This window comes from Catharus ustulatus, chromosome 2 (assembly GCF_009819885.2).
Source record: "Catharus ustulatus isolate bCatUst1 chromosome 2, bCatUst1.pri.v2, whole genome shotgun sequence".
NCBI classification, from domain to species: Eukaryota; Metazoa; Chordata; class Aves; order Passeriformes; family Turdidae; genus Catharus; species Catharus ustulatus.
In genome coordinates this window covers 97,932,517-97,959,222 of record NC_046222.1, presented here as the reverse complement: position 1 = coordinate 97,959,222, position 26,706 = coordinate 97,932,517, and the positions used below count along the sequence as shown (strand labels likewise).

Genomic DNA, 26,706 nt, shown 5'->3' with positions numbered 1-26,706 from the left:
TGTACAGTCTTTGTCTTGCAGCTGTCTAGGGAATGGAACTCTTCCCCAATCTTGCTGTTATTTACTGTTGATGAAAACTTCTATTCATAGCCATTCCCAAACCCAAGAGTCTTTACCAGATTTTGGGGCATTTGTATCACTCTTATCCACTACCACCTTCAAACAAATTTCTTATTTGTACCATCATCATCTCTGTTTTCTCGATCTATTACTTCATTAATTTCTATTAAAAATAGCAATTAATGGTACAAATACTATCTCTACCCTATTTTTTCTCTTTTCTTCTACCTCTTCAGGTTAGAGGATGCAAAGAGAAAAAAAGTGGATTTGTGTTTGGCCTCAGCTGCTGGCTTAATCTTCATAGAATGCAGAGGTAGTACCTGAGAAAGTTGTCTCTTTCCATCAAACCATTTCCTGGGGAAATCTGCCCAGGAAATCTTCCCAGAGACTGAAGAATTTAAATACATGTATACATATACATTTAGAGGTTGGAACAGAAGAAAAACAAGAATGTTAAGTAGAGTTGTGCTTTTTGCAAGTGGGAGAACACAACACAAGCAAAGCACTTGGCGAAGCCTATCAAAAACATTTTTCACAATTTGTGAAAACAATTTTTTCACCTAAAAAAAAAAAAAAAATAATGTTCTCTGCTATAGGGAAGTCAGGCAAAAGGAACAGCGGACACCAAACCAGCACAGTGCCTCTGGCTATTTCTTCTCATTTGTTGCTAGACTGTTGCAGGCAGAAGTCACACAACCCTGCAGTCAGTAGCACTAGAAGCAACAGCTGGCAGTTCCTGGGAAGCAGCAGGACAAGAGTCAGAATTTGCAGAAGCAATAAAAACCGAGACAGTGAGGTTGAGAAATTGTTGGGCACCATGGAAGAAAAAGAACAGTCCTGCAGCATCTCTTGACTATTGACATTTCCTATCTTAGCCTTAACCTGTGTTTCTGAAATGCCAGCTTTTGTAATTTAGTTAGTATTTCTGGCTGCTGTTGTATTTTATTTATGATTTTTATATACAAATATATTCTGTATACGGGAAGAAGAAAGCTGAAAGGAAAGTTTGGGACAATTCTGATCTCCACCCGGTGTCAAACTGGCCAAGAAGAAATCCAGAAGTGACGCTGAGGCTGAGACACGGGTAGGACATATAAGGAGATAAGCGGCTGTATAAGGAACGCCGTGGTCCGTGCTTCCCCGAGGGCAGCAGGACCAGCACCGGGAGCGGAGCCGAGTCCCGGTCCCCCCGCCCGGGGCAGCGCCGCTCGCCCCGCCCCGGCCCCGCCCCGGCCCCGCCGCACCCGGGCACGGAGCGGAGCGGGGCGAGCGCCCGCGGGAGAGGATGGTTCCGCCGCCGGGCCCGCTGGCCGTGCTGGACCCCACAGGTGAGCCCGGCACCTGCCCCGCCGGGGGTGTGAGCTCCGCGGTGCGGCGGGGCTGGACGGGCGGGCTGCGGGGCGGGAGGCGCGGCGGGACCGTGCCCGGGGACTGTGCCCGGGGGGCTGTGTCTGGGGGTCTGTGCCCGGGGGTCTGTGCCCGGACACTGTGCCCGGGGACTGTGCCTGGGGACTGTGCCCGGGGACCGTGCCCGGGATGCTGTGCCTGGGGGGCTGTGCCCCGGGTCTATGCCCGGGGTCTGTGCTCGGTGTCTGTGCTCGGGTGCTGTGCCCGGGGACCATGCCCGAAAGACCGTGCCTGGGGGACTGTGCCCGGGGTCCGTGCCCGGGGTGCTGTGCTCGGGGTGCTGTGCTTGGGTGCTGTGCCTGGGCTGATCCCCACTGTGTCTCCACTCTGCGGGGCTCAGCCCGAGGTCGCTGCCGCTCATCCCCTGGCTCCCCAAGGCGTTCAGAAATACCGGTTCTTCTTCAGAGCTCTCAGGTGCGCTGGGTGAATGCCTGTGCCAGAGGTTTCACATTCGGACGGGTAGCTCGGGAAGCGGATAGGAAATTAATGTAAGAGCATCGTGCTGGCCGCTGGCTGCGCTGGAGCGGGCGGAGGTGCCGCAGGTGCGGACAGGTGTTGGGTTCGTTTCTTTCCTCCGGACAGGTGTTGGGTTAGCTTCTTTCCTCCGGACAGGTGTTGGGTTCGTTTCTTTCCTCCTGGTTCTCCTAATCGAATGGCTTGTGTTTGCAGCGTGCGTCCTGAAACACTCACATATAGGCAAAAGAAAGGTCGAGTATTTCCTTATCCCAGCGCAATTTGTTGAAGTTTAGGAAATACAGAACCTACTGCTGGGAATTACTCTGTGTAGCATTTGAAAGGATAAGCAGAGACTTTGCAATGCACTCGAGGATCTTAACAGCTGGGTGAAAAATGCATCAGATCTTAATTTTTTGTCTTAATCTTGGAAGGAAAATTAAGTTGGTACTGAAAATGTGGCCGTGAGAGGTGTACTGTAACTTAAAAACATTTTCAGGTAGTCATCAGAAGAAGAAAGATGTGTATGCCAGCTTTAAACTAGCGATTAGCTGCTCAATAAATTATTTATTGGTGAAACAATTGCTGCCAAAACAATGAGGTCATGGTGATACTGCATGGTATCACTTACTACAGCCATACTACATAGTATAGCAGGGCTTGTGGGACTGCTTTTTCATTTTCTTCAGTAGGGATATCTTGTTGTAGAATTGTAGACTATTTCCTATGTTCTTGAATATATAACACACTCACAGAATCTTACTCAACAAATTAATAATAAAGGTAAGAGATGGGCCTGATAAAAGCTGCTGTCTTGTGGCTTGAAATGTATGCTGTTGCTTCTGGTTTAATTAGTTCAGCACTCTGGACAAGTCAAGCATTTAATCAGAAGAGGGAAAGTAATCACCAACAGCAGGTGTGAGTATCTCTTTTAAGCATCTCAATCCGTCACATTTAATTTTGGGAGGCAATGTAGGATTAATTCAATTTCACTGGCATGAAACCATTTTTAAAATGCACAAAACTGTAGTTGAGAGAGAGGTGGCACAGAATTGAGCATTGCAGTAGTTAAAAATTTATAATCTATCTCCAAAAATCTCCTAAAATTCTCTCAATAGCAGCAAAACAGTGGTTACCTTTGATACCGAGGTTTGTCTATAATGAATTTTCACTTGAATTACCTTACTCTGTGTGCTTAATGGTACTCTGAAACGTCACAATTTTTAGTAGTATCCATTGCATAATAAAAATGCACTATTTTTTTCCTGTTACAAAGATTTCCTTCTTTTTATCATAGTAAGATGCTAATAAAACATTGGGCTGGGGCATTATTTGAGAGAAGAGTTTCCATTTTGATCACCATAACTACATCAAAGAAGAAGGTATGGAATTATGCAATGCTAATATTCAGCATTAAATGTGACTGTAATCCCAGCTAACTGCTACATCCTACAGCAACTTTTTTCCTCACCAAAAATTATGCCACACTTTTTAACTTTATGATGTCTGAAGGTAGATTTTAAAAGAAGTACTGAGGTTAGCAAAAGTATAGTTTCTTTGGTTTAAATGTAGACTTTTTTTCAGTTCAGTTGCAGATTGTATGGAGGTTTTCCAAGGTGAGAAATGCTGTTTCATTCTATTCTTTCTTTCCCTTGGCCCCTGGACACATTCTGTGCAATGGACATGTTGCATCATTGATTAGTTAATTCTTCTTTTAAACTCACTCTTTGCTTTGTTCAAATCCAGACCCTACTATTCATCACTAGACCCACCACTTTGCAATCTCATTCACACCCTCCCCACAAAACCATTCATTTTTCCATAGTCTTCCTACAAATTTAATTTAACCCTCACCCACTGCAAACAGAGGATTGTAATACAATTTTGTTTTCTGCAGTTGATGAACAGACAGAAGTTTTTTCTGAGTCCATCACAGTGTGGTCTTCAGCAGGCACTTTTTCTTTTTGCTCTCTGGAGGGTGATCTCAATTTCCCCACTCATAGGGAAATTCTGTCCCGAGGAAGCAGCAGCCTGGTGTCCCTCTTACTTGTCCTGGTGGTGTTTTCTGACCTCCATCCTGGAAGCAGGGCTCAAGCAGATACTTTTCCTGACAGTGAGCAAAGCAGAGTGTTTCTGTGACTGTTCCTTTTGGTGCACAATTTGTGCCAGGCAAAGCACAAGCAGTCACGTGGAAGTTCTGTTACCTCTCTAATTTATCTGTAGTGCCTATTGCTGAAGTTAATACTGCAAAAAACTCAGTGCCTGAGACTCAGTCAATACTTCACTGGCCAAAACTGCTGACGAATATTGCCAATAGATGTTAATAACATATTCACACCCTCTATTGACCCCAGCCTCAAGCTAGTGCTAATAAGGATATGACAAGGTTTCTTCCTACAAGCTTGGTTTTTGGTATGCTAAATATAAGAATTTTAAGTTATAATAAAATTGCATTAAGGTCCAGACTAGGAATTTAATAACATTCATATCAAATCATTATTAAAGAAGCTGAAGGTAATAAATGTCAAAATTATTCTGAGAGTTACTTCAGTACTAAAAAATTGGAAAGCGAATAGCCTCCATTAACTGTTTCCTGCACTCCAGGAACATTACTGTTGGAAGAAAATTCAGGCTACAAATATTGACTGCAATGTTTCCTCTGCTCTTAATTTAACTGCTATTCTTGTCTATGGCCAGCCTTCAGTCCAAGCCTTGCCACAGAGTGTCAGGGAAGAAGGCTGGGCCAGGCACACTGCCTGACCTGGAGACAGGGCTTCTGAGTCTGGCACTGGGTTTTGGCTGCTAGGTGCATTAAAAACAGATCCAAATAAACTGCGTGGCAACTGCTACAAACAGCAGTAAACAAAGGCTTGAAAACTCTTGGGACCCAACATAAGTAAAATTGCAAAAGGAAGCTAATAGTGGGAACCCTTTTCAGCTGTAGGTTCTGAGGATATTAAGCTGCTTTGCAAATGTCACATAGGCTTCCCAGGAAGCTGCATGTAATTACACATATTTTGATACAGCAAAGATTTTTTTTCTTGTGACTAAGGAAAGCCAAACAGCCATGATAAAAACCAATTTAGACATATTTCTATCCATCTTCTCTGAGCATGTGGAAGTCTTTGAGAATAAGTCCTTGGATGTGCCAGCCTCTTCTCCAGAAAGGGCCTTTCTGTGCTCCTGCATGTAAGTCATCTCTCCTAAGTGTGGAGTTCATACCTAACAACATGGTTTTTTATCAGAGTTTCCAAACTGGGCTATGAAAAAGCAGAGACACAATTGGATATTTTGAGATGCAGGTAGTAAAAGATCAATAAATGTGAGGATTGAAGAGTATCGCATTCATAAATTTCTTCTGGCATGTGTAAATTTCAATATCAAAATGTAGTTCATTCCAAAAATGTCCCTACAAATAATGACATCTTTTTCTATTCTGTCTCACTAAATCCACATCAGATTAACTCCAATTACAAATAAGAGCATGCTTCTCCTAAGACATTTTTCAGCAAACTCAGGGCAATCAAGTTCATGTCTTTCATTATTCATAATCAGAGCTCAGGAGCAGGGGTTGGACCCATAGTTTATCTCCATCCAATCTTATCAACCTTTGCCAGTACAGGTGCTACTCTGAGGAAGATGTGGAGGCTTGGCTCCTCAGGCACTTTTTAGTGGTTTCAAGAAGTCTTGAAGCATGCTCCCGAGTGGCTTTGGGAAGGCTTGTGTTCCTTTGTCTCTTTAGAGTATGTCTACACTGCAGCTGCAGTTCCATGCCAGTGGATATGAGCACACACACCCAGCCCACTTTCAGTCTAGTTGTATTGACTATCATAAAGCCATAGAAGAATTCAGGTAGGAAGGTACCTCAGTTGCAATTCCAACCTCTTGCTCAAAGCTGGGTTAACTATGTGGTCAGGCCAGGTTGCTTGGTGCTTTTTCTGCTTGAATCTTGAAAACCTCCAAAGTTGGAGAGGGCACAAGTTCTTTGGGCAACCTGTTCAAATGTTTGACTGTCCTAATGCTGATTTTTTTTCTCCTTATACCCAGTCTGAAACACTTTTTTGTATTTCAGTATGTCTGCTGTCTTTTTTCCTCCCGCTGTGCACCATTATGAAAAGCTTGAGTCTGTTCTCTTGACAACAACCGAAAGGAATTGAAAGACTTCAACTAGCCCTGCCAAAAGTCATCTCATCTCCAGGCTGAGCAAGCCCTGTTCCCTCAGCCTCTTCTCATACAGAGAGTACCAGCCCCTGACCTTCTTTGCAGTCCTCTGTTGAATTAATTGCAGTTAATTTATGTATTTCCCTATACTGAGGGCCCAAAACTGAGTGTAATATTGTGTGGTCTAAAAGTGCTGAACAGATAGGTGTAGTTGCTCCTCTGATCTACCAATGATGCTCCTGTTAGTACAGCCCAGGATTCTGTTGCTAGGGCACGCTGCTCATGGTCAGCTCTCCATCTAGCAATGCCCCCAGGTCCTTTCCAGCAGAGCTGCTTTGCAGCCTGGCAGTCCCTTACCCGTGTTATTGCAATGCATTTTTCCTTCTTTTGCTCAGGACTTGCCATCATGTTAAAAATCATGCTAGAATTAAAGCAAAAGACATCCAATGCTCCTCAAGTCTAATCTTTTTGCCATAGCCAGCACCTGGGCTGTTCAGACATGACTTGGCTCTGATAAATCCATCCTTTCTCCAATCACCTTTTCCTTCTGTGCCCAAAAATGTCTTACAAGAGGAGTTACTCCACCATTTTGGTCCCACCATCCCAGGAACCAAAGTGAGGTTGGTTGGTTTATAATTCCCTGAATCTTCATTTTGTCCTTTTTAAAAGCAGGTGGAGCATTTGCCTTTCTTCAGTTTTGGGGATTCCTTAATCTCCATGACTTTTCCAAGATTATAAGGTATGGCAAGGACATCAGATATTATTTACAACCTGGTAAATCTACTGAGTGAATCAGTTTGTAGGAATAACAGCTGATTTCTGGTGCTGCACATTTGAAATCTGGTTTTCCCTCTTGGCCAAGTGAACTGGCTTCACTGAAAGAACTGTTTTCAACTCCATACACTTGGTGAAAAACTGGTTGCTAACAAAGAACCTCTCTGCTTCCATGTGCCCAGTGACCCTCCAGGGATTAACAGGGAATTACCAGAGGAAGGGAGCAGAGATGTAGGCTAGAGAAGAGGTGTTTGCCAAGTCTTGGGAGTTATTTCTTTATCTCTAGCAGGAAGGCTTTGTACATGCAGGTGAAAGAGACTTCTGTAAGCTCAATGGATGGCATTTGTCTTTAGGAAAGTTGCTTGTATTTCATACTAAAAGGCTGAAATAATTTTGACTGGTTGTTTTACTAGACCAAATGTCAGCAAACACAGCTTGTTACTATAAATTCTTTTTTTTACTGATTGAAATTATTTGACTGGGTTTGCAAACATCACTAATCTAGTCTGGCTTTTGAACTATAAACATTTACCTGAGCTACATGACTTGAAAATGGCCACAAAACTCAAGTGACTCATTGCAAACAGCTTCTGCTTGCGTTTTATCTTTCCTGCATTTCCCCTGCTTTTACTTCCAGCAGTGCCCCCAGAGCCTGACCCACGCCTGCCTTCCCCTCTCACCTCCTCCTTCCTGCTGAGGGATGCTGCCTCCAGCCTTCAGTGCAACATCGCAGTCTCTGCCATCTCCTGAGGATGGACACTCAGGCAGCTTCCTGAGCCACAGAGGGAGAGAGCCTGGCCCTGCTGTGGCCAGGTTGTGCGTTCTCAGGAGCTCCATCCTGCCCAGGTGCAGTGTGTGGTACCATGGCATCACACAGCCCAGTGCTGCAGGGTGATCCTGCACACTCCTGCCTTGCCATTCAAAGTGAGAACACCAAAGATGGGGACCACAGATTGATTCCCTTGGGTGTCTTTTGTTAGTTAGAATCATGTATTAATGGCTTTTTAAAATCAGTCTTACATAAGTCTGTGCTGTGGGCTGGGGCCCTGGTGTGAGTAACCTCTGGCTACAGCTCAGATCTGCCACTGGATAACAAGGTTAAGTGCGTTGGAACAGGCTGCAAGCTGCAGGTGAGTGTGCTGGTTTTCCCTTTGGGTATCTGGATCCAAATCCCAGTGAGACTGAAAGGATTTCACTGAGCAGCCACTGTTAGAAAAGTCTCATGTATCATTACCTGATAAACTCTATTACAGCTTTGCTTCAAGGATACAGATTTCTCACTCCAGTAAATATGAAGAGCACATTAATTTTCATGATAGCATGCAGAGCGCCTGCTAATCTTGTGTAAAATATTCATTTTTATGTTCAGGCCAGATAGAGTCAAATTGGCACTTCACACAGGTAAGAATTGAAAGCCTGCAGGATCTCACCAATGTGAACAACAATTATAAATGTTACTGAAGATAACCATAATTATCACTGTCAGTGACTTACAGTTCAGTTTAATAAAAACTCATCTCATGCCTGTACCCAATGTGTGTGCATTAAGCTGTACTCTAGCTAACTGCAGGTTTTAATTCCTTCTGTTGTGTGGCAGCAATTTTCCTTAGTGGGAGAACAACAGAGGGTTGTCTACAGAAAAGATTAGCAAAAGAAAATCTTTTCATCATTTTGTGTTTGTTCTGCCATGATTGCAATGAAAAGTTCCTTTTTTTTTTTTTCCCTCCCCTTCCACTCCCTACAGGACAGTTTGCAAAAAGGAAGAAGACTTCACTTTGGTTCACAGTCGCACTGCTGGTGGTGTCTGTTTTCATACTGACCATAGGGCTGGCAGCTACCACACGAACAGAAAATGTTACTGTGGGAGGCTACTACCCAGGCATTGTTGTAAGTAAAAAACTCATTTTAGTATATTGGGTACATTCAAATAAATTATTATCAGCTGTAAATGGGAAGCTCTCATAGATTGTAAAAAAACCAGAAAAAAGACAGGAAAAAAGTCCTGTGTCTTACAGGAGAGAGATGCTGGTTTGTTTTCATCTAGTTCTGGTGTGTTGTAAGGCAGGGAGGTAGACTGTTTTTCTGAAGTGCCCCAAAGGGGAGGCTGTTAGGGGGCAGAAGGAGGTCACGGTTGCACTGCACTGGGCTGGGCTCAGGGAGCTGTGTGCAAACCTGGTCTCCATTAGAGGTGGGTGTCTGTGACTGACAGTAGGCATGGGGTAGATTGGAACAACCTTTTAGAAGTTTCCTGCTTTGATGGAAGGAAGAGCCATGCTCTTGTGTCTGTGTGCCAGGAATTCTGCTGTGTCCATGGCAGGGAAAGCCCTGCAATTGGACATGTGGAGGCTTCTCCCTAATATCCTTTTGTGCAGACTTGCTTCCAGTTCTCTCATACAAAGTCCTATTTCCAAAATCCTTAGTCTTGTTTTTGCCTTGGGAACAGACTGCTGCTTAAATGCGTTCCTGCCCACCATACAACCAACTACAAACAAACAAAACATGCTACACTCTTTTTACTAACAGTTCTTATCACATTATAAATATAAAACAAAAATAAAAAGCAACCATATAAAACCCATGTGACAAGTCACACAAACTACTCAAAAAAATTAAAATCAAGCCAACTTACTAAACTCAAAGCTGTTCAGCTAACCCTGAACATTACTAAAAATAAAGTAACCAAAACTCTACCTCTATACTAATTCATAAATAGTAACTACTGCTCTGTAGAAATAGCTAAAAAAATAGAAAAAAACCCTAACAATGTAAAAAACCCAATCTGAACTACTAACGAGTGGAAAAACATTACCACTTGAATAAAAGAACTACTTGTAAAAATCCATCATGTAAATATCCATGTCCTCAAGAATAAAACTAATAAAAACCAGCAAAACAACAGAGCTCTGCCTGCTCTGCAATGTGGTGCCTCTGTGACTTCTGGGGAGGAGTAACCCTGCCACCTGGTATAGCCCCAGGCCCTTTCTGATCCCAGCAGAAGGAATCCCAAAGTGTGGGGATATCTCAAAATGTGTAAACACCTGAAGTAAAAAAAAAAAAAAAAAAAAAAAAAAAAAAAATTTAAATACCTGGGCTGAGTTTTAAATACAAGGACTATGGGGAGATGCAGGCTGCAAGGTGAAGAAAGAAATTCACGTTTAGAGTTTAGACACTGCTTAGGCTTGTGGCTTCACTACAGCTAAGTACAGTAAATTCACGAATACAAGCCGCACCTCTGGGTGTTGGCAAATATTTCGGTTTTTGTCCATAAATAAGCCGCACCCGAATATAAGCCGCTCTGTCGTTCGCAGCAAGGACCCGCGTGCAATTAGTAACAGAACCGCGGGAGGGCGGGGTTTACTGGCTGAGCTAAGGCTGTGCAGGCTCAGCCCGCTAGGGGCTGCTGACGGGGCCAGGTGGCTCAGCCCGGTGCTGCCGCTCGGGGCCGGCCGCCGCTGCCACTGGGCTCAGTCACCCCGGGTCGGCGCTGCCCCGCGGTGGCAGGCAGGGACGGAGCTTCCCCCGCTCCTACGGCAGCGGCGGCGGGTGGGGACAGAGCTTTCCCGCGCCCGTGGCGCCGGCGGCGGGCGCGGACAGAGCACCCCGCCTCCTCCCCGAGCCGCGGCAATGGCTGCGCGGGGCTCCCGTCGGCTCCCCGAGCCGCGGCAATGGCTGCGCGGGGCTCCCGTCGGCTCCCGGAGCCGTGGCAATGGTGGCGCCCCCCTCCCTGTCCTCCCCGGGCTGCGGCAATGGCGGCGCAGGGCCCCCCTCTCCTCCCCGGGCCGCGGCAATGGCGGCGCATCCCCCCCCCCGTCCTCCCCGAACCGCAGCAATGGCGGCGCGCCCCCCCCACCCATCCTCCCCTGGGCTGCGGCAGAGGAGAGGAGAGCTCTCTCGCCTCTCTCCCCGCCCCCCGTGCTGCCTGCAGGGAGCCAGGGCAACACAGTAACACTGTAACAATCGTGGAATGCCGGCTTTTACTGGCAGGTGCTTGGCTCGGCGCCCTGGCTGGCACGTCTGGGGTTGTAAATGTCAGAAAATTATTCACATATTAGCCGCCCCCGACTATTAGCCGCACTTCCGGGTTTCCACCAAAATTTTTGTCAAATTGCTGCGGCTTGTATTCGTGAAATTACTGTATGCTGTAAAGTACCATCATTTCTTGCTCTCTATGGAATGGAATGCTCAGGGAAGAGGGATATGCATCTTCTAATACCCTACATGCACCATTAATAATTTGTGAGTTAGAACTCTTCCTCCAAAACAATTCCTTTTACATCTTAGTCTTATGTTGAGAACAGGACTTTCAGGAAGATAATTTTAGGATAATGATCTATAAGGAGTGGTGTTTTAAAAATAGAACAAAAAGCAGTTCCAAGAATAAGACCTTAAAAGAATGATTTTCCCTTTCATTAACCTAAAATAGATAGATTAATACTGATAAAGGTCTCTTCTTCTTCCAAAATTTGACATAAAATCTTTTGTAAGACCACATAATCTGCATTCATCCCTAGAAAGAAGTTTCATTTTTAAACTGCTGTTTTTAACAAGTGTGATAAGTAATAAACCCATGTGCGCAAAACAAGTATTTCAGCATGTAGTTTCTTGTAGGAATAACACAATGTCTGATCACTCATCTGAAAAATATCACCTACTAAAATATTTTTTGAAAGTCTTGTTTTCATTAATAACCAAATTGAAAAGTAAGAACTTATTAGAATGCTTTCAAAACAAAACCTTTTATTAATAATCTTCCCTTTCAAAATATTATTGGAACCAAATAATTTTCATAAAATTCAGAATTCTTTTTTGCATATGCGATGGATTATTGAGAAAGACTAGTAGATAATTGCCAATGTGAATGTCATCAAGACATTAAATATCACAAACATTTAACAAGAATTAAAAGTGCTATGCAAATCTTACATGGTGTCTTGCCAAAAGCCTGGTCAGAGGTGTGTGACAGCACTGTTATGTTTCTGCCTCACTGCCAGAAGTGACTGACTCCAGTGCAGCATTGGCAGACAGACTGTCGTAGAATTGTAGAATGGTTTGGGATGACAGGGACTTCAAAGGTTTTCTCAACTCCTGTGCTATGGACAGGGGCATCTTCCACTAGACCAGGTTCTCAAAGCCCCATCCAACCTGGCCCTGTACACTTCCAGGGATGGGGCACCCACAGCTTCTGTGGGCAACCTATTCCAGTCACACCGCCTTCACAGTAAGGAATTTCTTCCTAATAGTTAATCTAAAACTACCTTCTTTCAGTTGAAGTGTGTTACCTCTTGTCCTATGTCTTCATGTTTTCTTGTAAGGCACCTCTAGGAGTTGGAAGGCAGTAATTGGTGTTCTTCCTTGGAGCCTTCTCTTCTCCAGGCTGAACAACCCAAATTCTCTCATCCTGCTCTCACAGGAGAGGTGCTCCAGCCCTCTGATCATCTTTGTGGCCCTGCTCTAAACTCACTCCAGCACGTCCGTGTCCTTGCTATGCTGAGCACCCCACTGAAGGCAGCACTCCGGGTGGGGTCTCACCAGAGCAGAGTAGAGGGGCAGAATCCCCTCTCACCAGCACCTCTTTCAGAATGTACTGAAGAGCCCTCTGAAGGTGCTTCTCTTCTGTGCTGACAGTAGAGGGAGCTTAGAAAAGCAACATAGCCCTGATCCCAGACTCCTAGGTACCTAAATCAGGGAGTGAATTTGTCTCTACATACTTAACTGCTGGGCTCAGAGAAAAGCAAGAATATGAAGGCAGACAGCGTTAATTTCAATTAAAAATAAGGTCTAGTTCTCATAGAGTTCAGTAGTAAAATATTAATTTCACAGCTGGTAGATGAGATGAAACCTCCACTGACCTTAGGAAAGCAATTTTGGTCTTAAAAACCATGGAGAATTAACCCTGCCTTGAAGACGCCTATGAAGATGACTAACACCATCCACTGGCATAGATTTACTTGTTTCTAGAAGTATTTGCAGAACAAGTCTTCAGAGTTAGGTCTGTAATACACCTTTGTCTTCTGCCAAGTTCCCACTGGCTTCAAGAAGAGTTAAGTGCTTTAATTTCCCCTGCAAATGTGGTCACTTGTAATTTGTTTTAAAAAAAATCCTTTTTTTTCTAAATACATCTTCATAGTGCTAGGTATGATCTGAAGTGAAGCATCCAAAGTAATTGAACATAAAATATTTCTGTGTGTAGAAGAGTTAATATAATGTTAACGTTTTGGAAGGTGTCTGCATTTGATGGATTACTGCTTGAGTATCTGTTTGGACTGTGTTCTTAGAATGGTCTGCAAAGACAGAGTTGGAACTGCTTCAGCCTCATTTCCTTTTAAATATTGTTTATACTTAAATATTTAATGTCACTTGTCTGTGACTACTTACTGTATTATTTTTGTTTGCTATTTTTATATTCAGCAGAGTCCCCAGCACCATACTGACCTGGACTCCCAGAGCTCCCAAATAGCCTGTTGTCTAAATAGACAAAAAACTAGTTCATATGACCCTAAAACAATCTCAGTAATGCTGTGGCTTTCATCATGATCTCTTATGGTTCTGCTTCTTCTGATTTAATTGTTATTGTTCTGTGTTTGGTCATTCTTATTATTCACATGGATATTACTCATTTTGTGTTCCCTGCATCAGCCGTAAATGAGGCTTTATGGATTGTTCCTGTTGGAATGAAAAATGGGGCTTGGAACCAGATGTCATTTTGATGTAGTTATCTTAATTTACAAAGTTGCTGTCCCCTGAACAGAGTGTCCTTGCTCACAGTTCCAAGTATCTCTACTATTTAGCTGTCAGCATGGGTGCACTTGCCCACTCTTTCAAAGTCTTTGCTTTTAGTCCTTGTGCCTCCCTTTCACATAAATTTTCCCAAAGCACTCAAGAGAAAATCTCCTTTCCGTGCATTCGCTTTCTTGAAAGCGAGTGACGGATTCCTCTTGTGATACTGAGCGAGTAAAGTGCTTGCAGGGGATTTGCTTTCTGCTGTGAGCAGTTGTGCGTAACAACGAGGAATTTACGGGCAATGCTTAAGCCCTTGGCTGGGACATGCAGTCCTTAAAAACTTAATTTGTGCTTGGAGGAAAGGCTCTGAGCTCGGTTCAGAGGCCACATTACAGAGAGGGGCTGGAACTGTGAATCCAAGGAGTTTCTACTGCTCCAAACCTTCATGGGCCCATCATAAGGAGGCTTTTCCTACCATCCCAATGTTGAAGCAACACTGGAACATTAAGGCCAGCTTACTTCAGTGTCCCTTCCTCCCCTCTCTCTCCTGTGGCTGTTGGTGACTTTACTCATCCTTTTAGCATTTTAGCAAGAACTTTTTCTGGCTTGTGTGATAATGTCTAATCATTAACATCAAACAAACTTAACTCTAAGGGTTTGAGCTTTGGGGAGCATGTCAATGTTTTGAGAAAAACTATTTGGAATTGCCTAAAGCTTTTCAATTTTCAAAAATTATGATGTGTGGACTAAATGTAAGTGTTTTTTTCTTCTACTCTACTTAGTTTTTGCTTTACAGTGTGTAAAATTGTACATGACAATGGTAACAGTAGTCAGGTTATAGCTGTGTATCTATACAGACTTCTGTTTACCACATGACAAATTTTGCATTGAACTACCAAAGAGCTGCAGTCCTGGCCATTTCCCATTACATTATATGATTTATGTCCAACAGTAACTTCCACCTTTTCCCTTGACCTGCCCTATTTAGCCCTTTAGCTCAGATATCACTCAATGTGTTGGTATGTTGTCCAGATAAGCTGACCTCATGCATTTCTGTTGGTTTTGTTCTTTGCCTTAGCTTGGCTTTGGATCTTTCCTAGGGATTGTTGGCATCTACCTGGTAGAAAACAGAAGACAAATAGTAAGTAACAGCCCTTTTAATTTTTTTTTTCTGTATCAGACTGTATTAAATATGAAAAGCAGGGTTTTCTTAAAACTGTTGATTTAAAACTGCTTCATCTGCCTCAAAATGTTAGTCATTTGTTTTACCATTTCTGAGAAGTTTTAGAGAAGCATGAATGGGCCAGTAAATTCCTTTGTACAAGGCAAAACAAAAGCAGCTTACTTTGTTTTACTGAATTTACTTTCCTGCTGGTTTAGTGAGTTGAATTTACCAAGGGCAGAATCACTTTAGTGCCAGGGCTTGGCAAGGACCATGTAACTGGGAAAAGGATGGGAAGAGAGCAAAATAGAAATTTGAGCAGCAACAAGCTATATGATCAGCTCCACTCCTAGCAGATGATCTCATCCTGTGCAAAAAGTTTAAGTCAGGAACACTTTCCTGACACTGTATATGTTAAATAGAAGGAAAAAAAATCCAGTGCTCTTGCTGTTGAGATTGCCTGGCTATGTCAGACAGGACTTGAGATACCATGTGATTTGTTTGTAGATTTAGCTTGGCTTCCCAAATCCTTTGCTTTAATTTGTGTAAGGAAGTCATAGAAAGTCTTTGGGGCATCTGGGTAAAGGAAGGTGTAAGAAGGAGGAAGGAATTTGAAATTCTTAACAATTTCCTTCCTCTTTTTGCAAAAAGTAGCAGTCTTGCTTGAATAACAGCATGTCCAATGGGCACTTCACAGTAGACTGATTATAGCCAAACATCATGAAATATGATTAATTTCATAATGCAGAGTTTTCACTGGTATAAATCAAGGATAGTGTTAACCTCAGAGGAGGAACTGATTAATTTAGCTTGCATTTTACTAACAAGTAACTACTTTACTTACAAGCAGTCATAATAAAAACTTCATAGTATCACTCTTTTTTTGCATTATCTTTAAGTGTCAGTAGTGTATTTGCAAGAATTCCCTTGCTTTTCACTTCTGTTTCTAGCTGGGTTTCACAAAGAAATAAGTTTTATAAAGCCGGGATAGTTGTCTCAGTGCTTTTCCATTTATTTATTTGAATATGTTGACCAATTTCAGGCAAATTCAGGAGGGAGGTAGAGATTTCAAAGGTGTGCAATTCCATCAAGTTCCGTGAAAATTCACAGGTGGGTAGAGGAGAGAATTATAACTTATTTCCCCCATATGGTAAAGGCTGCAATGTAATCTCACCACTATTTAAAAGCAGAGAATCCAAATGGGACATGACCTGTGAGAGAAAAATCTGCAGTAGGTCAGGTGTCATTAATTTTGCTGCTAACAACACAGCCTAATTAAGAACTATTGCTCCTGATTTCTACATCAGAGACCAGAATGAGCAGCAGCTTCCAAGCTGCAGGCTCAGTGCTGGGCAGCTGAAAATAGCTTTATCTTCCACAGCATTCATGCTACCTTACTAACAGGTGTAATGTTTAGGGTTGTTTGATTTTTCACTTTTCTTCTAATCTGCCTCAAGGTTTTCTATGCTTCTGTCCATAGTAAAAGTAAAATGTCTGAAAAAGCCATAAGGTGGGTAAGCAGCAGTTAAAGTATGTATTCCTTGACATGTTGTGTCATTTACACTAGGACTCTGGAGATATAAGTGTCCAGTTTGCTTGGGATTAGGGCCTGCTTGCATTTCCCAGCATGGAACAAGGAAAACTGCTTTCTGCTTATAACATTTACAGATGATTTGGCTGTTGGAAGGTTGGGTTTCTGGGGAGCAAACTAAGAGAATAACTAGAAAGTTTAATTACACTTTTTGCCTTCAGAACCATCCACACTGGGTCTTTTAACACTGTCTTTGCTGAGGCTGAGCTGATGGTTTTAAAAGTTGTGGAAACGAGATTGAAAGGGTTTACAACAGAAGGTGGTAGTTACTCCCTGGATATAACTGACTATATTTGATTGGAAGGGTTTAGGGCAGCTTTAACAAATTTGCAGCAATCAGTAAGATTGTGAAGACTTATATATGCACAGAATTGTAGCATAAATATTATATTCCTATACCTAAAATTTATATGCATTGCAGCAGGACAAAAGGGAGTGGAAAGGAAAAGAAATTGCTTACTCAGTTGCTTCTATTTTGACTGGACTAACTTCGAGCAGTTACTGCAGTATAATTTGAATTTAACCCAATGTAGCTCTGACAATTATCTGGCCCCTGTAATGACTCAATACTTCATTTTTTATTGGTTATTTAAATTGAAAATGAATGAAAATTCAGTTGCACTAGGGAAAAAAGTCTATTTCAAATTGACCATTCTACTTAAATCTATTTCTGTTTTTGTCTTGACATTCTGTTTCACTGTGACTCATCCATTTTAAGTCCAGGTTCTTTCATGGTTGATGAAATGCTTAATGCAATATAAAATATATAATGATTAGCAGAACCAGTACAGCAAAACTCCAGCACTCAGTAACTGATGAGCATGGAGTTTGAGAAAGAAAAAAAGCACAGTTAGGCAGAGTGGACAATGGTTTGTTCTTAAAACATGACATTAATAATGTTGCACTTCTTTGACCTCCTTCTTGGCATCCCAGAGCCTGCAGTGGGAGTTCAATGTGCTGACCAAGGTATAATCCTTAATTCAAAGGAACTGCTGCTTGAAGAAGCAGGCTCTGCCTCATTGACTAGCATGATTTCACTTCAGCTCTTAACATTTGTGCTTGGCTCTGATATGCAAAGCTTGGCACCAGCAGAACAAAATTTCCCTTTGACTAAAGATTTGCACTGATTTGGGATGTTTCTAACTGGCAAACAGAAGGCGTTCAGGTATAATGTGTCCCTGTCCCTTTTTGCCTCTCTTGCACTCTGCAGAGCAGGTAAGGATTGTGGAGCAGTGCGTAGCTGGGTGTTGTTTCATTCCAAAGACACACTTCATCCAGCCAGATGGGTGAAAAACATGATACTGCTCAAATCAAATGGATTTGATTGTAAGACATGAAGTGTTCTCGCTAGTTCTTGCTTACTTTCTCCTCACATTACAGTACAAAGTATTTCCAGTTAGGAAATGAGATGCTGAAATTACATACAGGCGTGGGGAAGGCTGGGTGTGCAGGGGGCTCCTGGCAGCAGACTTGAGCTGAGAGCAGTGAGTAGTGCTGAGGGAGTGCTGTAACAGGTTTCTCCTCAGAAAATATGTGGAGGTGGCACGAGCTTGCACCCAGAAATGAAATCACTCCCTAAATGTGCAATGTCAGTATGACACCATGCCTGCAGTTTTAGCTAACCCAATGGATAAACCGAGTGGCTCACAGTTTCCACTCACACGTCTCTCCAATGCCAGCCTCACCAAGCCACACTGTTTGCAAGGCTGAAAATGAGCACCCTGAAGCTGTGGTGCCTACAAGAGCTACAAGGGCAGCATAACAGCTGCCAGGGTTTTGAATGTTTGCAGTATCACAGTGCTGCCTGCAAGAGCCCTCACTAGGGCTGTGGGAGCTACAAGGACAGCAGCACAGCTGTGGCAGAGAGCAGGCAAGAAGGGCATGGCAGGAGGTACAGGAGAAAAAAGGATACAGGGAGGATGGGGAGGGGTCACTGGAGCAGGAGTGACCCCCCATGAGATGGTGAGTAAGCACAAACCTTGGTACTTAGGATGGAAGCAGTTGTGTGCAGCATGTCTGACACCCAAAGTCATCCACTGCTGAGTCTTCCTCATGTTTTCTTCATGCTAACAAACATTTAATTTTCTCACTGATATCTCTAAGATATACTTGGATATAAACCTAGTGCTCAGCCTGGTCAGACTTGTTCAGAGAGATGGAGGCAATGCTTCCAACCAAGCAGAATTTGAAAACTTGAGGAAGGTACAAACATGGAGCTCTGCACACAGAAAGAAAAGGCAAAGCTGTTTATTCAGGCTTCTCAAGGGATGCTAAGTTTAGGTCCCTTAATATGCTTGCTTCCCAACCTCTGTCAACAAGAGTTAGATTTTAAATGAAGTGTTGAAAAGACCTATAACTGAAGATGGAGAAACAAAGCAATAATTTTCTCTTCTGTTTTCAGTTGATAGACTTCTCTGACAATGTAAACATCCCTGTCCTGCACTGACGTTGTGTGAAGTAGTATTTTAATATCATCTCTGATTATTTTCTGGGCACCAGACTTTACATCTATTTCAGAATAGAGGATTTTTTTGAAGCAGTTACATGTGTGAACCAGCTTTCAGAAAAGCCAAACCTTTTTTCAAAACCAATATATCTTGTAAATTATATTCATCAGAAAATACCCACTGGGCATTTTATGTAAAGGTGATGGTTATTAATATATACACCCCCCAAAAATACTGCTATATATGTACCTAATTTTCTCTGTTCAAACATGTTCTGTTTAATTTGCTGTCTTCAAATCAAACATTCTGGAAGAAATTAGCTTTAGTGCAGACTTTGATCAAAGATACTAATTACAGTAATTTCACGACCATAAGGCGCACCGGACTATAAGGTGCACACCCTGGGAGTTGACAAAATTCGCAACTTTGTAGATCAGATAAGGCGCACTGGACTATAAGGCGCACTTTTTTTTGCAGCGAGGCTCCGCCCCCAGCTCCCCCTGCGTGGTTGCTGGACGAGGCCCCGCCTCAACCTGGCAACCATTGGCCCCCGGGCCCGCCTGGACCCGGGAGGGGCCGGGGCACGCCCACCGCCCCTCCGTGCCACCTCTCCTGGGCTGGACTATGGCCACCGCCCCTCCGTGCCCCCTCCATGGGGCCAGGGCGTGCCTGTGGAGGGGCCGTCCTGCCTCCACGGGGCCGGAGAGCGCCTCTGGAGGGGCTGTCCCGCCACCGTGGGGCCGGGGGCTGCCTCTGGAGGGGCCGTCCTGCCTCCACGGTGCTGGGGCATGCCCGCCGCTGCTCCGCCCCACGTCCACCTGGCAGCCGCGGCCCTGCCAGCTCCCCCCGCGGCTCGCAGCTCTCACTTCCGAGTAGGCAAATTTCTGAACTTTGTCCATCAGATAAAGCGCACCGGACTATAAGGCGCACTTCCAGGTTTGGGGGCAAATTTTAGTCAAAAGGGTGCGCCTTATAGTCGTGAAATTACTGTACTCATTGATTTCATATCACATATTAGGCTAATTAAAGTAGCTTGTTTTAATAAAAAAGACCACTGAAATTCTGTAGATCCCCTGAGACTATCTTTGATGTTCCTGTGCACATAAATAGAAAAAGCCTTTACTGTTGCAGGGCAAATGCAGAAAATGTAAAGGCAATCTTTGCAATTGCCAAGGTATTATTTCTCTCCTGAGCTCAAGTTTCTAACAGTTAACAGCACTTCTTTCTTTCAATGTTGATTTTCTGTATGCTCATATTTCACAGTTCAGAGAAAAACAATTAATGCTGAGCTCAGAACATTAATAATGGAAGAAAACAGTAATCATCCTTCTCTTGTTTAGCACCTTTAAAATGATTGGAACTGAAAAGACCTACTAATACCTTTTCGGCATAGATGTGTGCTAGGTTTTGTGGTGTGATCTAGCTGCACATTTCAGAAACAGACAGGATTTATATAAAATTATCAGAATAGGTTGACACTGACACTTGAATGAGCTCGAGTGGCTCCTCTTTATCTACCTGCATTTTTTCAAAATATGACAGCATCTTATTAGCTGTTAAGTTCAAGCAGCTTATTTTTTGAGAATGTCTTCCTGCTCTCAGGACTAGCTCTTCAAGACTGTAATGAGGTGCTCTTCAGAGGCATCTTGTTCTCTCCTTAGCTTCTGGAAGAGACCTTGAAGGGTGGTTTAGACTAGATTCTGGAGTTTTGGTTAGCTAAAGTGGAGTAAGAAAAATCCTGTATTAAGTAACAATTATATTTCTCTTCTATAATATTGAGGATATTGCAAAAGATATTATGATTCTGTCTGGTTTCTAGTTGAGTGCAGAGAAGCCAATGTACAGATGGCCCATAAGCATGGGGTAGTCTTGGGTATTAGCTGCCTTATTTTGCAGAAATCAGCTTTGAGACCTCTTTTTAACCCTTCTTGGAAGGGGTTTGGAATGTGGTCTATCCATGGTAGGTCTGGGAAGTCTGTGTTAGGAGAATATTCCACAAAAACAGGAGTAGAAGTGAGATTAATAACTGGAGGTGTTTTGAAGGCTAAGTTATTTCAGCTGTGAGGAGGAGGGTAGGTGATATGTTGGTGGGTATGAAAGCACCATCCAAAATGAAGACAAGTAAAATTAAAAGAAGAAAGTTCTGTGGGCAAGTAAAATGTAAATAAGATGAAAAGATGTTTCTTACAGTATAATATTATGAGGGACATTTTGCTGTTATTAGTGTTATATATTCCATGAATAAAGATTCAGTAAAATACTTTGAATTTCTTTATGCTGTTCTGTGACCTTGTGCATTTAGTGTGAGGATTTCCAATTTATAATAAATGTAAATACCCACTGACAAAGAACTCTTTTCTCTTCCCTCCTCTGCTTCTTCCTCTATCATGCTGACTCCTTCTGCTCTTCTTCCCTGCCCTAGTAAAAAATACTATCCACTGGTTGAGTAAAAAGGTTCACAGCCAAGTGAGCATCAGACATAACAGAAATCAGACATAACAGAAATTAACTGGTGGGGCTGCTTGGATAAGGGTAGAGAGGACTCTGTGGAAAGAGGGAACAAGACTTGTCCCTTTTGCTAGGTGTAATCTGTTATGTCAACTCACTATGGTGTGAAACTGTCATCTAAGTGTTGTCAGTGAGTTAAATGCCTGAAGGTAGCATAAATTTCCCAACAGTGTTTGATAATTTTGAAGTTCAAGGACTCAGACAAAAATAGATGTTTTCACTATGTGAATTACCAAAGGAGGTGTGGGAGATTTTTCAGCTCTTCCCTAATCTCATTCCTTATGGATTGGCATTTCATATTACATATCTACAGGTGTATGCTTTCAGATTTTACCAGCACAGATTCATCAGCTAGACGTACAAATATTTATTTGTATGTAAATATTATACTATAGAAATGTGACATTACATTATACATGACATTATAACCATATAATATATAATCTGTAATATATGTTCACACATGTGCATGTATGTATTTACAGCTGACATGCCCTGGCAATTACCTATAATGATGACAAAGAAGTCTATGCCACTGTGCCACTGACATTATGTCTTTGCTGGGCAAAATGCTTTTTCCACTCTTCACAGATGTGTGTGCCAGGTTGGTTCAGCTGGTAAAGCTGTGATGGGAAGCACAGTTAGGTCTGTAGCAATCTTTGGGCTCCATCATCAGGGCTGTGTCTGTCTGACATAGCTAGAGAGATGCCACCAAGTGCTTCCACCTGCAGCCTAGCACTGTTCCCTCCCTCCCACACAGCCCTATGCTGGTCCTCTGGTTGTACCAGTCCCAGGGCTTACCCACCTCAGGTTTCTCACTTCACTGGAAGAGAGAAATAAAATATTAATTACAAAGGGGAGAAATTTTGAAAGAGATTCTTTGGTTTCTATTTGGAGAGCTCCCTTGGCAACCAGAGTTACTTTAGTTTGGTTCTGGAAGCTTAAATTCTATAGAAACAGAAAGAAGTTGCATGTCAATATGAATGAAAATGTCTTTCTGCCACCAGAGCTTGTTTTCAATACTGCAGTCTTTAAAGGCTTCAGTCACCATTCTTTTGAGCCAGAGACTCAAGCCACAAAGTCAGTTTAAGTTCTCTGTCTTATTAAGTGGCAGTCTTCTGGGATGTGGTTCCTTTCAGATCTTGCTTGGGAAAAGCACATGGGATTAAGTGCATAATAGGGCACTTTTTAACTGCCAGTTTGTTTTCTTGTGCTGTTTGTGTGATGAAAATGTTTATGTCACACAGTTGAAAACAAAAGTAAACCTTAAGACCCATGAAATGTGTTTGTGGAACAATAAAGATATCAATTACTCTTCCTAGCAAGCAGGAGCCCAGGATAGAAACACTTAATAAGGAATCTGATAAAAGTTCTGGTGTGTGAAAAGGACAGGCAGTTCCTGAACATCTTGTTGAAGAATTAGCTCAAATTAAATAGCTGAACATCCCTAATGGACAGATACAATCTTCCAAACTCTGCAGGTAGAATTTCACTGCATGAAAACTTGTAATTTATGCATGTCTATAAAGAGAGTGTGTGTGTGTGTGTGTGTGTGTCTGTCTGTCTGTCTGTCTGTCTGTCTGTCTTGAGAAACCAATGCAGTCAACAAAGACTGCAGAAATCAATGCAGTCACTGTATAGGGAAAGAGAATTTGTGAAAACAGAGGCTTTGGTATAAAAACAGTTCTTGCTACTAAAACAGTCAGCTCTGACAGTCTTTGTCTATGTAAATTGCAGCATTTTTTATCAGGGAGCATAAACTTTTATGACACGTGGTATGCTGTGTATTTTTGGTTTAATTGTTCTCATACTGCTCTGAACAGCTGTTTAAGTGATGAAATGACCTTGTTCCAGCTTAAGCAATAAAGGACCATCCATGAAGTGAAATACATGATGAATTCCTATAATGTCAGCACTGTTCATCAGTAAATCTAAATTTGTTTCACTTTTGTTCTCTTTAATGCTATGCTTAGCTTTTTCTTCTAGACTGAATTTGATGTCCTTAAATGTGTCATAATTTTTTAAGTGTTCTTATCGAAGTGCTTTTGTTGTGGGGGAAGTCCTTTTGTTTGCAAAGGGGAATTCTTACCAGTTTGAAGTGGGTACTGGACTAAGACTTGATTAAGCAGGTTCCAAAACCATTAGAATTTCTCCAACTGTGAGATCAAGATGATTTTTGTTCTCTTTTCTGTATAAAGGTGGCCAGAGGGTGGCACTATCTAGAAAAGCACTCTAGACTGAACTGCCCTGAGAAGCCCCAGTGCTGCCCTAATAACAGTCTGAAACAGAGGGAAGGGGGCTGATCATACACTCAGTACGTAATTTAATGGATGGAAGAGAAGCAGAGCATTTAAAGAAAAAAAAAATCTCTAAAAGGAGTGAAAACACAGGTGGAGCAGAACATTTGCACTACACCTCCTTGAAGTAGAGAAGGTCAGTCAGTAGGGTGCTTGGATCAATTCAGACTTAGGACAAAATACAGCAGAGCTGTTTGAATGAGCTGAATAAAGCTGAGATGTGCTGCTGCTGGAAGGAAATAAGTAACTGCAGTAATGGTTACTGGGATGATCTGGGGTTCTTAGATGTTGTGGAGGCTTAAAAGAGCACTGATAACAAAGCTAACCCTACACCAGGGGAAAAAAATACTTTTTTTTTTTTCCTTCTGTTTCTTGTCTTAGAAAACGTAAAGCAAGTAAAATTCAGTCTCATTTTTAAAAAAATCATTTTAATAATATCTGTTGGACTCCAGTGAAATCTCAGATTCTACCAAAATGCCAGGAGACTTTGTAGTGCAGCATCAGTGGTGGCATTTTTAACTGAATCAAGACAAGCATATTACTAATCAGTGAATGAATTATCTGGAATTTAATATGTGTTCATTTATACATATATCATGTTCTTTCTCTGATTGCAATGTAATGGTGACTCCAGTTTCAAAGTCTTAAGTGCACAGAAACTGTTTGCTATAGATTTTTTGTTCTGTAGATTGGTCATTCTAGTAAAGATTTTCTTGTAAAACAATTTGAAATAATTTCCTAGCTATTCTAAGTCTGCTTTTGTAGCTGGCATTAGATTATGAGAGAAGAAAGAATGTATTAATCAGGTAACCTTTCCCAGTAATTTTGTTTCATGTTTCATAATGGGTATTGATTTAATTCCCACCAATCTTTCATTGCACGAAGATAAAAATAGAGGAAAATTTGTCTTTATTTCATATAACATATTTCACAGAAACTGTGTCTTCGTGTGTTTTTTCAAGTCAGAAACAAAAGACAAGAAGAATTACAGAAAGAGTAAAGCAAGTGCATTGGTATAAGCTAAGGATTAATGCTCAAGACATTTCTAGAGGGTGAAAACAACAGAGCAACCTAGACCAAGGAACTTTGAGAGTTAGCATATAAGGTTTTATTCAGATAATACAATGTTAAGGCAAAATGTTTCCATGCTACTTTTCTAGGGACAGTTTTGATCTCTGGGCTTTCGTGCCCTAAAGGGAAATAGCAAGCAAAGAGAGAGCAAGAGTGTGAGCCCTGCTGCCCTGGGGCCCAGCACAGCCATCACAACCCCGGGCATGTGTCAGTGTCGTAGTTGGAAAGGCAGGCATCTGCTAGGAGAGGCAGGAGCCTCTCTTTGAAATGGAGAATGTAAACCCCCCTCCCTCCAAATTATTATAATTTTGAAATCAAGGGGCTCTCAGGAAAAGATATAGGAATAGGAATAATAGTTCTTTACTAGGAAAAATTAAAATAGAAATACAGTGCTACAAAGAACAAACCCAAAACACTGACAGTCAGAATATAACTGGACACCTTGTCAGGCAGGGTGTTGGCAACAGTCCCATTAAATGGTGGCTGCATCCTCCTGTAGTGACAGATGTGGTTCTATTGAAGCAGTAGCCCCGTAGAAGGGTGCAGTTTTCTTCCAAAGGTCCAGTGATGATGCAGAAAGGTCTGGTTTTCCTCTGGAATCCAGAGGTAAGAAGGCTGCCTTGGTGTTCCAAATCTCAGTTTTTATCTAGGTAGGAAAGGCTTGGCTACTCCCCCTGGATGGAGCATCTCCCAATGGGATGATGTAATTTTATCAGTCATGCAGTGGGACTCAGTGGCCCATTAACAGAAGATACCTCCCTGGAGGAAGGACGGATTGTAGAAAAAATAAAGATGACTGCCCCACCTGGTCTTAACAGATGGCCCATTAGCAGAGAATATCTCCCGTGGAGACAAGGATACCCACCTGGTTTCAACAGATGGTGACAGAATATATACTTTTGGTCACATCCTGTATTGCAACCTAAGACAGTCAGGGTCGTCAGATGCAGAATTTCCCCATCTCCATAATAAACTGCCACAGCAAACGGCACAAGGAAAGTTCCCAGCAGCTCCAGGAGTCTATTCATCTGATCAGTGAAGAAGTAGTCCCTGTCTGTGTGTGCCTTTAGGAGCTGGAGTAAGCAAACTCAGAAGCTGCATTCCCTTTCTTTTCTTACTCAACTGTGCTGCATAAACCTTCTTGGGCTATGGGAGAGCCAGGACCACTAAGTCACCCTGTTGCAGATTTCCCATCCTTGGATACTTCTGCAGTACCCTTGCTGTTATGTGCAGCCTAAATGATGAATTGTCTACAAAAGTTGAGCAGCAATACTACTGGAAGAGAAAAAGAGCAAGCAATTTACTCATGCCTACATATGATAAAAATTAACTATGAGTACCTAAGGTGTAACAAAAGATGTTGCAAATCCTGCCTTTCACAATTTTGCCCTTCAGGATGTGGGGCAATGGAAAAAAAAGAGATAATTTTTCCAAACGAAAATGCTACTTTGATTTTGAAAGTGGATTTTGATCTTGTTTTTTTCTCTTTGGCATAACAATTTATACCTCTCATGTGGTTTCTGTATTCTTTCCCCTTTGTTTATCTAATTAATTCGACCTTTTTATGTATGTGAGGTTGCTTAAATTTCTCATGGGACTTCTCTCCTGCCTGTGTTACACCAACTGGTCTTTTCATGTTGCTATTTTTCCTAATTATCCCTGACACGATACTGGGAAACAGCAGACTTCTTCACAGGCTGTAAAACAAAAGTCTCCTTGACCACAAACAACAAAATAACTGCAGACCTTATGATTTATTCATTACAGCTAAAACCTGGCTTTTACTTTGATAATCCCTAGGACTGTAAATTACATGGAACAGGTGAAACAATCTATTAGTTGCTGTCAGCATTTGTGCTTCCTTCCTTTCTGTCATGGCTGCATGGTGTCACCTTCTCATTTGCACTGAATCTAGAGCGAATCTCATCTCTCTCTGCAGTCTTCTGATTCAACTCATTTCAGGGAATAAGTAGTTTCTGCCTATGGAGTGAATTCCACTGGCTTCCTGTTGTTTGGGTAAGCACAGGAGCTGGGATGAAGGGATGCAGCCCTTTG

General features: G+C 42.3%; 1 protein-coding gene across 1 annotated transcript in view; it reads left to right on the top strand.

The window, feature by feature from the left end:
- Nucleotides 1-1,302: 1,302 nt before the first annotated feature.
- The window catches only part of TMEM255B (transmembrane protein 255B), a 66,494-nt gene continuing 41,090 nt past the window's right edge, over nucleotides 1,303-26,706 (top strand). Inside the window, exons 1-3 of the mRNA XM_033053523.1 lie at nucleotides 1,303-1,388; nucleotides 8,600-8,742; nucleotides 14,654-14,716. Of these exons, the coding sequence (XP_032909414.1) occupies nucleotides 1,346-1,388; nucleotides 8,600-8,742; nucleotides 14,654-14,716 (249 nt within the window). The 5' untranslated portion in view covers nucleotides 1,303-1,345. The remainder of the gene's footprint in view (nucleotides 1,389-8,599; nucleotides 8,743-14,653; nucleotides 14,717-26,706) is intronic.